At 43.2% G+C, this 13,102-nt stretch overlaps 2 protein-coding genes across 4 annotated transcripts in view; both read left to right on the top strand.

Annotated features, from left to right (window-relative positions):
- PXT1 (peroxisomal testis enriched protein 1) overlaps positions 1-1,097 on the top strand; it is a 31,099-nt gene extending 30,002 nt beyond the window's left edge. The window contains exon 3 of the mRNA XM_077159214.1: positions 470-1,097. Within this exon, the coding sequence (XP_077015329.1) occupies positions 470-574 (105 nt within the window). The 3' untranslated portion in view covers positions 575-1,097. The remainder of the gene's footprint in view (positions 1-469) is intronic.
- A 2,659-nt stretch (positions 1,098-3,756) lies between these two features.
- The window catches only part of ETV7 (ETS variant transcription factor 7), a 28,404-nt gene continuing 19,058 nt past the window's right edge, over positions 3,757-13,102 (top strand). For all 3 annotated transcript variants that reach the window (XM_077161617.1, XM_077161616.1, XM_077161615.1), the window contains exons 1-2: positions 3,757-3,973; positions 6,617-6,752. In XM_077161617.1, the coding sequence (XP_077017732.1) occupies positions 3,968-3,973; positions 6,617-6,752 (142 nt within the window). In that variant the 5' untranslated portion in view covers positions 3,757-3,967. The remainder of the gene's footprint in view (positions 3,974-6,616; positions 6,753-13,102) is intronic.

The following is a 13,102-nucleotide window of genomic DNA, read 5'->3' as shown; positions in this document are numbered from 1 at the left end:
CTAATCTGACTGACCCTCTGCCTCTTTTTCCTGATATTCCCACATACACAGTGGCGTTCGCTTACTGCTCCATAAACCTGCATGCTCTGTCACCTCCAATTCTGCTTGCCACCTAAGTCCTATCTACTCTTCCAGCCCCAAAGCAAACTTTCTTGCTTCTTTGAAAGGACTAGGAACGTGTTCTGGGGAGCCAGAGGAAGAGGTAATCAGCCCTGATAAGGGTGTCCCAATTTGCTGTTGGCCAGAATGGGAAAACATTCCCATATATGGACATTTCCCAGTGGAAATTTCCCAATATGGACATGGTAGAACCGAATGAGATAAACTCTTTTGGCACTTATAATTCATAACGCAACCCCAGAGGCTTCTTTCTTGAACTGACAGAATTAATATTTACTGCTGGGTTGAATTATTTGGATTATTTTATTGCTTTTTGTTTCAACCTCTCTCTCTCTCTCTCTTTTAACAGGGTCTTCAACAGGAAGGCGGAGTTGCACTGGCTCGTTTTGTCTTATTTTTCTTTAGAAGAGTTCACGTGTTGTTGCACCTTTACTGGAATAACCGTTTAATGTAAAAAGGATGTGAACGTCAAGTTCTGGGTTTTTTTTGACCTTCTGAGAAACATGAATTCTACGGGGACAGAGGGAAAGGAGACCCGTCTTCCCCTGCCTCTCTCTTTACCCATCACTAGTGAGTTTATACCTGTTTGTTGGAGAACTGCACACTCACTGGCCATTTGTCTGTTCAGAGCAACCAGCTATGAGATGTCTGCAAAAATCGCAACAAGTAATTAGGAACCCAGGAGACCGTGCTGCCCACAAAACACAAATGCTCCTTGCAAGCAAACCCTCAAGCTTTTTTTTTTCTTTTTTCCCATGACTCAAATAGAACCTCGTGCTCAAACCAGAGTTCACAGAAACGGTGCTTTCTCCTGGGTCTCTCCATGAGTACCATGCCCTCCCTGTGACCTGTTGTCCCCACTGCCTTGTTGCTCACTTCCAGATCTGCAGTGCCCCAGCTCCTCCTTCTCGGCCATATCCTCCCCATACTCCCAGCTCCTCTCTGGAAAATTTGAGGGAATACCCTATCTCTTATACTCTAATCCAGTATATCACCTGTCTGCATTCTCATCTCCATGCTTAAAGGCCTTCTTTCTCTCTCTCTTTCTCACACACACACACACACACACACACACACACACACACTTTCCCACAATCACCACTACTGCTAGGTGTTTTCAACTGGCCCTTTGCCAATGGATTTATTTTGCTTATTTTCTTCTGCCTTCTCTTAATTGTTTTTGTCTACCTCATATTCGTTCTCTCCTCCCTTTAAAAAATCTTACAAGTATTAAGAAAGTTTGTTGTTGTAAAAGTTCTATACATGCATCTTGAGTTCTTTGTAGGAAAAGTGTTATTTAAAAGAACTTTATATAATTTTTTATTTTAATAATTTAAAAAAATGAAATAAATATTGTTATTTTATTGAGCATAAAACACCTGTGCTTATTTCTTTGGGGAAGGAGGGAAGGGATTCCACTTATTCCTGTTCATATTGGTTCATAATTTTATAGGCTTTGATTGTGTATAGCATCACCTTTGTCCTTCCACATGGAAATGTCCCCAACTTTTTAGCCTTTCTCAGGCAGTGTTCCATCATCACCTAGGTTATGGCATAGAGCATACCTAAGACTTCCATTTTACTTATTTTTAATTCTTTTGAATAGGTAATCATTCATATGGTTAAAAAAAGCAAAGCAATATATAAAAGTTTACTTTGAAAACTCTTGCTCTCTTTTCTTACTCTGATTACCAGTTATGTTTATTAGTTTCTTACATATATTCCAGAGTGTTTTTATATAAATACCATTTGGTTATATATATGTGTGTGCACATGTGTGTGTGTATTCCCTTTTCCTACACAAAAGGTAGAATACAGTACACACTGTTCTGTACCTTGTTTTTAAATATTTTTATTGAGGTATCTTCATGTGACATATACTCCATCTACAATATACAGTCAATGACTCACAGTATCATCACATGGTTGTGTATTCATTACCATGATCATTTTTAGAACATTTGATCACTCCAGAAAAAGAAATAAAAAGAAAGAAGGAAAAAACCAATACATCCCATACCCCTTACCCCTCCCTTTCATTAACCACTAGTATTGCAATCTACTCAATTTTTGTACCTTGTTTTTTTTGCTTAGCATATTTTACTTAAGTACATATTACACTTTTCATGATTGTCAGGCACTGTTCTAGATGTTTTGAAAACGTTAATTCATTTATTCTTCATAACAACCCTATGAGGTAGGTATTATAATTAGCTCCATTTAACTGTTAAGGAAACTGAGGTAATAGTAGAGAGAGGTTAAATAATTTGCTGAAGTATTGTGCAACTAGTGACACAGCTGGGATTCAAAAGCAGGCAGACCATCCTCAGAATCCAGGTTTTTATGCTGTTTGGCCACCTGGAGAGCTTGCCACCATCTACAGAGAGCTTTGCCATGTTGTTTACAGCTGCACAATATTCCCCTGAATACATGTTCCATAGTTTATTTACCAATTCCCTTTTAATGGACACCTGGGCGGTTTCTAGTCATTTGTTATTATAAACAATGCTGAGATAAACAACCATGTCCATTTCAGATACGTGCAGGTATGTCTGTTGAATACATTTCTGGTGGTGGGATTTCTGGTCACAAGGGAAATGCATTTGTAAATTTGCTAGATTCTACCATCCTGCCCTCCATGGTGTTGCACCACTTCACATTCCCAGTGGAGTGCCTGTTTCCCACAGCCTCTGCAGGAGGTTTTGTCATTAAACATTTAAGTTTTGGCAAATCAATGGGTAAAATAATATCTCAGAGTAACTAATTTGCATCTTTTTTTATAATGAGTGCGTTTGAGCATCTTTTTCAAGCATCAGGGGCCATCTGTCATTTCCTTTTATGTGGACTGTGAATTCATATCCTTTGCTCATTTCTGTGGTGGGCCTGATTCTTACAGCTTTTTAGCTCTTTATCTATCTACCCACGATGTATATATCCACCCACACAAGTATATATCAGTGCTAAAGGCCTTCTCTATAAACAACATCCACACCCTCAGATTTTCAGCAGAAGGCTAAGACTTCATTCCTCATCGTCTTCCTGGTGTGTGCTGGGTTTCCATTTGTGCTTACAATCTCTCTCAACCTCCCGCAAGGCAGGCGGAACTGAGGCAGGTGGACACGGGTGAGGAGTGGGCGGGCACCATGCCTGGGGCAGCCCGAGGCCTGAGATAAGGTGCCAGTCGGGGGTCTAGATCAGGAGGAACACAAAAACCGCTTTAATGGTGGCGCTGGGGGCCCGGGGCAGAAGGGCAGAGGGCCGAAGGAGAGGCTGAGCCCAGGTTGGGGCAGGGAAGGTCACTCCTCCCCTTAGAGGCACTTGGTACAGAGGACACAAGGGCCGCCCCTTTCCATCCACCTGGGGAGGCGCCCAGGAGCAACATGAAGTTGGTCAGTCGCTGTCCTGAGCCCAGGAGGCTCTACCTTGGCTCAGCAGATTCCGCAGAATCCCTCCCGGGTCTCCCCGGGAACCCGGCCAGGCAGCGCGAGGATGCGAGCCGGACCAACGTCTCCAGGACTGGCCACCGCGCCGCGCCCGGGCCCCCACTCCCTCGGGACCGGCCCCTGCCCTCCCCCGAGCCCGCCAGTGACAGCCGAGTCCTGCTCTTTCGTTTTCGTTTCCCGGAAGGATAGCGATTACCGGAGCGTCCGGCGCGCCTGCTCGTCTGGGCGCCCATGCCGCGGTGCGTCTCGACACAGATTTCCTCCCCCGCGCTCGTTCGGGTTTCCCGGCCAAGTTAGGGGCTCGGGGGAGGACGGCCGGGGAGCGCCGGCCCAGGGCCCCCAGCAGCCGCAGCCTGCGGTGCGCCCACGACGGAAACCGGGTGACCCCCCCACCTCCACCTGTAATGCAGGTAAGAGTCCGGCGGTGGAACTACGCAGCGCGCGCGCGTGGGCGCGGGTGCAGCACCCTCACCTCCCTGTCCTTTCTCAGCCAAGTCCATTTCCCTACCCATTTTTTTTTCCCTGACGGGAATCTCACTTTCTAACACATTCCCGAACTTCGACTTCCATCCCCCACTCCCTCACTCCACCTCCTGGCACTGCCCCTTACTCCCCACACTCCCCCTGAAATCCCTCTATGTTATATACTGCGGTGAAGAATTTGCCACACGCAGACCCTGCGGATCCTTTCCATAGCCTCCTTACCTCCTAGTCAGCCCTGCACTAACCAGGCAGATTTATGGTGCTTGGCGGTTCCGGCACAAGCCAGGTCCACACATTAGCAAGGCTGCGGACCCCAGCACCACCCCGGCGCACGAACTCCTTAGCAATCCGTTTGCATTTTTTCTCTTTCCCTAAGAAGTCTCAGTACCGAGTCCAGAACTGGGCCCCCTCCCCATCTTCAAAGCCTAGCTCTACTGCCTCCTCAAATCCACGCCCATTTTATCAGAACTTGACCAGTTTTCATGCTGAAGCCCAGAAGTCCAATCCTAAGCAGCATCCTGGCTGGCATTTCCCAGGTAGTTTCAGCCCCAGAATTCCCCCATTTCTTTTGCCTGGAAGAGGGTGGAGGAAAAGACAGGAGCTGCCTGCAGATCCTAGGCTAACTGTGGGCTGGTTCGTGTTCTCTAGAGCAGGGTTCATCAACACAGGTGCCAGGCAGTCCCTGAGGCTTGGTCACCTGGGAAAACAGCACCAAGTGGGAGTTGAGGAGGCTGGTGACCAGCCAGAAATGAAGTGGGAACGACCCCAAAAGGGGTTGAATCCCCTCTTGCAGCACCACAGACTTCTGGAGTTAGCTTTGTTGGCTCCAGGTTCAAAATCCTTCAATTCAGGTTGCTTTTCTCAGACACTGAGAGATGAATGTAAAACTCTGAAAGATCCTAGAGTGGAAAAATGCCTCTTGCTGGAACTGGTTTCACTTTTGCTTTTCACAATTTGGCAGCCTGTGTCTGGCCATGAACTAAGGATCATCCTGTTTCTATAAAATCTTGACTTTTCTTTCGTCCCCTCGTCTTGACTGATGAATCAGATCACCTCTGTGGACCATGCTGATTGCGAAATTGTAGATGCAAACTTCACTTGGTCATGGGGTTCAGAAAGCTTTCTAAGAATCTTTTTTACTTTTTTGAAAATAACATTAATTTGCTTGTTTATTTATCCAGGCTCCTCAGGTTCCCATGTGTGCTCTCACCAAGGTCCCATGAGTATTCCTACGTCCTCAGATTTCTGTAGAGTTTGTAAAGTCTCCATATAAGGGACGCTCTGCCGAATTAGGCACAGGCATAATGATGGTTGAATCAGAAAGATAAAATTCGTCTGAGCTTTATCAGGTTGTTCACTGCATACCAAATGCCGAGGGTACCAAAATGAAGACATATGTGCTCCTGTCTTTATGGTGGACACAATCTAGGGGCAGAGATGGATTCTCCTTTCCTTTCTAAAACAAATTCTTAATACATTTAAAGATGACCAAAGATATTTACACGCTTCTGTTCATGGCAGCACTGTTCACAATGGCCAAAAGACGAAGCAACCCACGTGTCCATTAACCGATGAATGGATGAACAAAATGTGGTAATTAATACACATAATGGGATGCTATTCAGCTGTAAAAAGAAATTAAGTACTGATACGTGCAATAGCACGGATGAGCCTAGAAGACATCATGTTGAATGAAATAAGCCAGACACAAAAGGACAAATATTCTGTGATCTCACTGATATAAAACAATTAGAATAAGCAAATTCATAGGGTCAAAATCTAGAATATAGTTTACAGGAGACAGAGTTCGGACGGAAAATAGGGAATTAAGGCTTAAAATATACAGACTTTCTATTTGCAATGATGGAAATGGTTTTGGTAATGAATGGTGGTGATGGTAGCATTATGAACTTAATTAACAGCTCTGAAATACATATCTGAATGTGATTAAAAGGGGAAATAGGTTGTATATTTGGAATAAAATAAAAAATTTCTTTATTTAAAAATTTTTAATTAAAAAATAAAAAATTAATTTAAAAACTTTACAATTTTTTAATTAATTTTTTTCATGGGCAGATGTCAGTAATCATAAACTAATTTTTAAAATGAAGAAAAATATTTTTTAGTTTTTAAAAATTTTTACTAGAATACAAATTTTTAAAAAAATCCATGGAACTGCACAACACAGTGAACCCAAAGTGAAACCATAGTTAATGGTAGCGTTATAAAAATGTCCTTTCATCACCTGTAACACATATGCCACACCAATGTAGGGTATTAATAGTGTCGTATATGGGAATCTTATATATTTAAAAAATTTTTTTTGTTGTTAAATATATCATATATATATACATATATACAAAGAAAAGAAAGAAAAAGCAATGATTTTCAAAGTACGCATCAACAAGTAGTTACAGAACAGGTTTCAGGGCTTGGGGAATCCTATATTTTATGCATGATTTTTCTACAAACCCATAACTTTTCTAATAAAAAAATCAAAAAGAAAAAAAAAAAGATGACCAGCCTTTCCCATGTTGTTCTTTGACCGCCCTGGTTTTCCCTCTCTCTAGGAAGAAGCATTGGCCAGTTCTGCTCTAAGCCCTGGGGCAGCCACACCACCCCCAGCCACCCCGGCCCAAGCCAGATGTGAAGCTCAAGTGCACCTGTTAGATGAGGAGGGGGTCTGCAAACTGCCAGGAAGGCTCCGTGAGTAGATAGGGGGAGAAAAGCTGATTTTTAAAAACAAATAAATATGAGGCATAAACTCTTCTTATAGAAGAAATTACTTTCCCTCCAGCTTGCTTTTTCTTTGTTGGGCTTTCTATAACTTTTCCTTGGTGAGCGAAGGTGAATTTGGATTCTCGCTATAGAGAATTTATACAGCTGACGTGGCCACGGGGGAGGGGTGGGTGGTCTCTTCCTTGGTAAGATGTGGGTTGGGGTTGGATGAACTGTGGGGGCCCTTCCAGCTAAAACGCAAAGAGTTGGAGATGTTACCAGTGAGGAAGCCAGAGGGGAGGGGGCTAAACAGCAAACAGCTGTCTCTAGGTAGAACCTTCTTTTAAATAGTTGTTTAATTTTTACTGTTATAGATATATAAATAGCATGTGTTTATCGTCGAAAGTTGGGAAATGGCAGAGAACCATAAGACTATGTAGAACAGCCACGTGCACCCAAGGATAACCACAGGAAATAAATTGACCACATCCTTTCATCTCATTTTGTTAAGCAATGCTCTTGCCTGAGGAAACTCATAATGATAGAACAGGCTGTAGATTAATGTATTTATGCTTCTGTTTCAAATGGCAAAACCGAAAAGTGGAAAAGCTAAGTGATAATGCTCGAGATTGTACAGTCTCTTGAAGCTACGGCCAAACCTTGGTCTTGCTGATAATCTTCTAAGAGATTGTTAAATGTTCTTTCATAAACTGTGGACATCGAAGGATAGACAGCTCTTTGACCATTGGCCAGGATCTTTGATCCGGATGGGAGTGTTGGGGAAGCTGTGGACAGGCTTCTCTGACCTTATTGATTTGACACCCTCTTATCTTCCTATTTTACGAGCCCCTGGTGGGACTGAGCTGAGAGCTGAGAAGAATGGGGGGTGGGGGTATGAATTTGCAGCCTTGGGAAGAGCCTGTTACCCACCCACACCCCGCCAAATGTCTTTGCCATCCAGCTCCTGTATTCCTTTAACAGGGAACAAAGCCTGTCTTTCTATAGTTGGAGGAAAGGTGGGGGCTGAGACTCAGATTTGTCCAAGAACAGCTTCTGGAGGGAGATGAAGAGAGAGACCTTCGGAAAGTGGAGGAGGCCCGGTGCCTCGAAGCGGCAGGGGAGGGAAGTGACAGCACTGACTTAAAGAAGGGTCGGAAGCTATGCAGGGAACCTTGGTTGCTTCAGTTTGTCCAAATGCCCACCATGACCAGCATCTTGGGGCTTGTGTTGGCAAGCCTGCTCCAAGAAGATATTTGGTAACAGTTGTACAGAGCGTGGGATTTGTCTGTATTCCTGGCCCAAGCAGTATCTTGCTGCTGAGCAAAACCTTGGAGGTCATGGAATCTAGTCCCCTTGTGGCAGCTGAGGACATGTGCCAGCTGCATAAGTCCCTCTGGGTTGTTCCCCTGAGTCCCCCGATTCAAAGATTGACTCCACAACCGGCTGAGAAAATCCTAGAATGTCTACAACACCTGCAGAGATGAGAGATGAATTGGAATAAGAGCCCAGGAAGTTGGGTCCTTCCTAGGTCATATCAGATTCAGTCTTCTCCTTTCTACTGGGTTAAGGTTGCTGGGTGAGAGGACTCAACTTGAAAAGTGGGGATCGAGAAAGTTTAGTCATTACCTCGGTAAGTACAATTCTGCACTCCTTTTAATTTTTGAAGAGTGCGTTTTCTTTAGATCATGTGTTTGACATGGAGGGTCAGCTGTGTGTTTTTCACTGGGAGGTGGGCGTGGAAGGCGGGCCTGGAAGGTGATGATGGAGTCAGATCTGGGGCAGGGGTTGGGAGCAAGACTGTAGAAGTTTAAGACCACAGTATGCCCACTCTGATTATACTTTCAGATGCTTTGAGAAGAGACATTTGGAGTTCTAGAGTTCTTTGAACCTTGGTTTTTAAAAAACAAAATGAAAAGGAACAGCCTGATTTTTATTTTTTAAACTTTTTATTCTGAAATAATTTCAAGCTTACCAGACAGTTGCAAAAATAATGGAGACTCCATACAGAGACGTCCAACCTACCCCCACCCCATACGCAGTCCGCCCATTTTAATATTTTGCCACCATTACTGCCATCCTCCCTGAACACGTCATAGTTTCATGTGCATTTCCTATGAGCAAGGATGTTCACTTGTGTCATCACCTTAAGTTTAGTTGTCGAGTTCAAGAAATTTCACATTGATATAGTCTACATTCTGTATCTCAGTTTTCTTACATTCTTATAGTGTCCTTGTGAGCCTTTTCTCCTCCATTCTTAGATCCCATCTAATATCATGTAGTGCACAGAATTGTCATTATCTCTTTAATTTCTCTCTTTATTTTTTATTGTGGAAATATATATACAACATAAACCTTCCCATCTCGACCCCTCCAAAGCATACTATTCAGTGGGAATAATCCTATTCACAATGTTCCAGTATTTTCCCTATCCATCATGAGAACTTTCCCAAATAGGAACCCTACACTCATTTTGCATTAATTCTCTATTGCCCCTGCCACCCCACTCCTAGTAAGCCGTACTCTATATACTGTCTCTATGAGTGCATGCTTCTCTGATATTTTCTTAGTGGCTACCATGGGGCTTACATTTAACATCCTAAGTCTATAAGAATCTTCTTTGCTTTGATACCAATTTAACTTCAACAGTTAAATAATAGTTAAATAGCACTATGTTCTTATACCCCTCTGTTCCCCACCTTTATGTAGTTCTTGTCACAAATTATGTTTATACATTATGAGTCCCCAAACTAATAACTTATCACTACATTTTGTGCATTTGCCTTTTCAATTCTCTAGGAAGTAGAAAGTGGGGTTGCAAAGCAAAAATACAATAGAAGTGGTATTTATATTCGCCCATCATCTTTACTGAAGATCTTTATTTCTTTTTTAGGCATCAGTCAATTGCCCATTGTCCTTTCCTTTCAATCTGCTGAACTCCCTTTAGCATTTAGCCTGTATAGTGGTGACAAAATCCCTCAGCTTTTGTTTATCTGAGAATGTCTTAATTTCTCCCTCATTTTTGAAAGACACTTTTGCCAGATGCAGAATTCTTCCTTGGCAATATTTTTTTTGCTTTCAGCACTTTCAGTCTGTTTCCCATCGTTTTTTTGCTTCCATGGTTTCTGATGAGAAATTGTCACTTAATCTTATTGAGGCTCCCTTGTATGTGACATGTCATTTCTCTATTGCAGCTTTCAGAATTCTCTCTTTATCTTTGTCATTCTACTGTCTGATCATAACATGGTGTGGTTTGGGTCTATTTGGGTTTATCTTGTTTGGAGTGCATTTTGCATCTTGGTTGTACATTTTCATTAAATTTGGGTAGTTTTCAGCCATATTTTCTGGATATTCTCTCTGCTCCTTTCTTTAGCTCTTCTCCTTCTGGGATTCCTACAATGCATACATTGTATACCAGTGTACCTCAGGCTCTGTTCACTTTCCTTCATCCTTTTTCTTTCTGCTCCTCAGACTAGATGATTTCAATGGTCTAATCTTCAAGTTCACCAATTATTTCTTCTGCTAGCTCCAATCTTCCGTTGAACCCTTCTAGGGAATTTAAAATTTTCTATTACTATGGTCTTCAGCTCTTTTTGGCCCCTTTTCATAATTTCCATCTCTCTATTGACATTCTCTTTGTATTTATCTATTGTTTTTCTGATTTCCTTTAGTTCTTTATCCATGTTTTCTTTTAACCCTTTGAACATATTTAGGACCATTTTTTGAAAGTCTTTGAAATATTCCAGGTCTGGAATTCCTTATTGATGGTTTCTGTTTCAGTTTGCTAAAGCTGCCAGAATGCAATATACCAGAAATAGATAGGCTTTTACAAAGGGAGTTTATTAGGTTACAAATTTATAGTTCTAACCCCCTGAAAATGTTTCAATTAAGGTACCAACAAGAGGATACCTTCACTCAAGAAAGGCCCATGGAATCCAGGGTTTCTGTCACATGGGAAGGCAAGGCACATGGCGATGTCTGCAGTCCTTCTCTCTGGACTTCTGGTTATAAATGGCTCTCTCAGCATCTCCAAGCATCTGTGTCTTAGGTTTTTCCAGAATGTTCCCCTCTTAAAAGACTCCAGTAAGCTAATTAAGACCCACCTTGAACAGGCAGGGTCACATCTCCATGGAAACAAACTAATCAAAAGACCCCACCCATAATAAGTCTGCCAGAGCAATATTGGATGAGAAGAACGTGGCTTTTCTGGGGTACGTAACAGTTTCAAACCAGCACAGTTTCTAATGCACTCATCTTCTCCTTTGCCTAGGCCATCACTTCCTGTTTCTTTGTATGTTATGCAATCTTTTCTTGCAACATGATCATTTCAATATTTTAGTGTATTATTGCTGGAATTTAGACTCTGAGGTTTCTGTTCCTTAAGCTTCTATCCAGCCAGTGTTATGACAGAACTTTCTTAAATGCCGGGAGCTAACAAAAAAGAAAGAAAGAAAAAGGAAAAACTAGAAAACACCTTTCCCAGTCTTTGCAGATTGACCTGTGAATGCTCTCCTTTAGGGCTTATCCGTACAATCAGTTTAGAGAATAGCTCCAGGCTGAGAAGTAGGGGACTCACTGGTTCTTTCTATGCCTGGGTCTTGTCTTGGACATGCACATTTGGCCCTAGATATTCCCTTATTTATCGCATAGGAATACCCCCTCTTCCCTAAGAAATAGTTTCCTCATGGTTCTGGGCACTGTACTGTAGGTCCTATAGCCAGCAAGCCCTTGCCCCGGGCCACACAGCTAGACTGCTCTCCCACAGCGTTTTGTAGGAGAGCTCAGTGAGCGGCCGTCTACACATGAGACAAGTTGTGGTGTAGCAAGTCTCTCAGGCCACCCCAGACATACACACCGTGGACTGTGTAACAAGAGTTCCTCTGCTCCCTCCAGAACCAGGACCAGGGATCATAGCACCGGCTAAGAGTGCTGTCCGGCTAAGTGGTGAGAGGGTGGGAAAGGAGCCAGCCAGCCAGGGTGCCATGAGATTCCACCATTTTTAAGTCGACTTTTTCTTGGTTCAGCACTGGTCCTGAGCTGGTTTCTGGAGCTTCAAGAAAGATATTTCTGCTATTCTTCCTATCTTGATCAAAGCTTCTGTGGGGGGAAATGGAGCCTTGAAGCTTCTCACTCCACTATCTTGATGGGGGTAGAAATCTGAATCAATTCCGAATTGATTCTAAAACACACTCATATTTATTACCTGAAGATATAAAGATGGAAATGTTAACACAACATCCAAGAAACACTTCCTAATAGTGAAGTACAACACAAGATCCATGACTCTTCTCAGAACAGCTGGAAATCATATTTGCATAAGACCAAACTTCCCAAGCTCAGAAGCTCACTATTTGTTGAATCAATGAATGGTTACCTTGGGCCTCCATCAGGAATCCCAGGACCTCTTTAGCAGGCCCCTCTGAGGTGTCGCCAGGTCTTCCTGTGTGTTTCTAATGACAGGAATTTCCTCCCCTTCTTGAGGCAGCCTGGTCTTGGTCCCTGGCTGGGTACTCCTGGGCTCAGTCAGTGTGGGCTATTTCCTCCTGATGTGCTGGTGAGGAGTGGGAAAAAGAGACAGGAAAGGGAAGGAAACCCAAAAGGATGCTTCAAGGCTGGTTACCTTAGCGTGCAACTGGAGCTCACACCCAGTGGGGATCTCTAGGGGCCAGTATAGAACATACCTTGAGTTATCCCAGCCAAGGGGTAGGGAAGCTGAAATCCTTATTCTTCAGCCTCCATCATGATTGGTTGAGGGCTGCTTCCAGGGCCGTGAACGCTCTAGTATTTCCAGCTTGCCCCGTGCACTGGCTGAGGTTGTGCTTCTGCAGTCATGTAAGAGCTTCCAGGCAAAGTCAGGTGCTGGTATTTGTCAGCTTTCAGACTGCAAAGGTGAGTGCTATGGGCGGGGCACCAGCAGTCTGCTAAACTTATTATCGTAGATTCCATGACTCATATTTATTGACACTTCTGAAAATATTCAGACAGCACAGTTTTGTTCTTTCTTAAATATCCAACAGTCTTAAAGGATAGGGTACTACAACTCTGCAAGTACGTGGGACATGACATCCAGGGGTGAAAGTCTCCCAGGCAACATGGGATGTGCCTGGCTCTGGCACCATGGGATCGACAATTCTGTCCTGACCAGAAGGGGGAAAAGAAGTGTAACAAATTAGGTATTAGTGGCTGAGAGAGTTCAAATACAATCGAGAGGCTACTCTGGAGGCTATTCTTATTCAGGCTTCAGCTAGATATTGCTATTTACCATGGGTTGCCAAACCCTAACCAACACCATTCCTGCCAATCCTAAAGAACATCTAGGGCTTTATCTGAGATTCTATAAA

Source organism: Tamandua tetradactyla, chromosome 5 (assembly GCF_023851605.1).
Source record: "Tamandua tetradactyla isolate mTamTet1 chromosome 5, mTamTet1.pri, whole genome shotgun sequence".
In the NCBI taxonomy this organism is placed as follows: Eukaryota; Metazoa; Chordata; class Mammalia; order Pilosa; family Myrmecophagidae; genus Tamandua; species Tamandua tetradactyla.
This window is presented reverse-complemented; position numbering and strand designations above follow the sequence as displayed.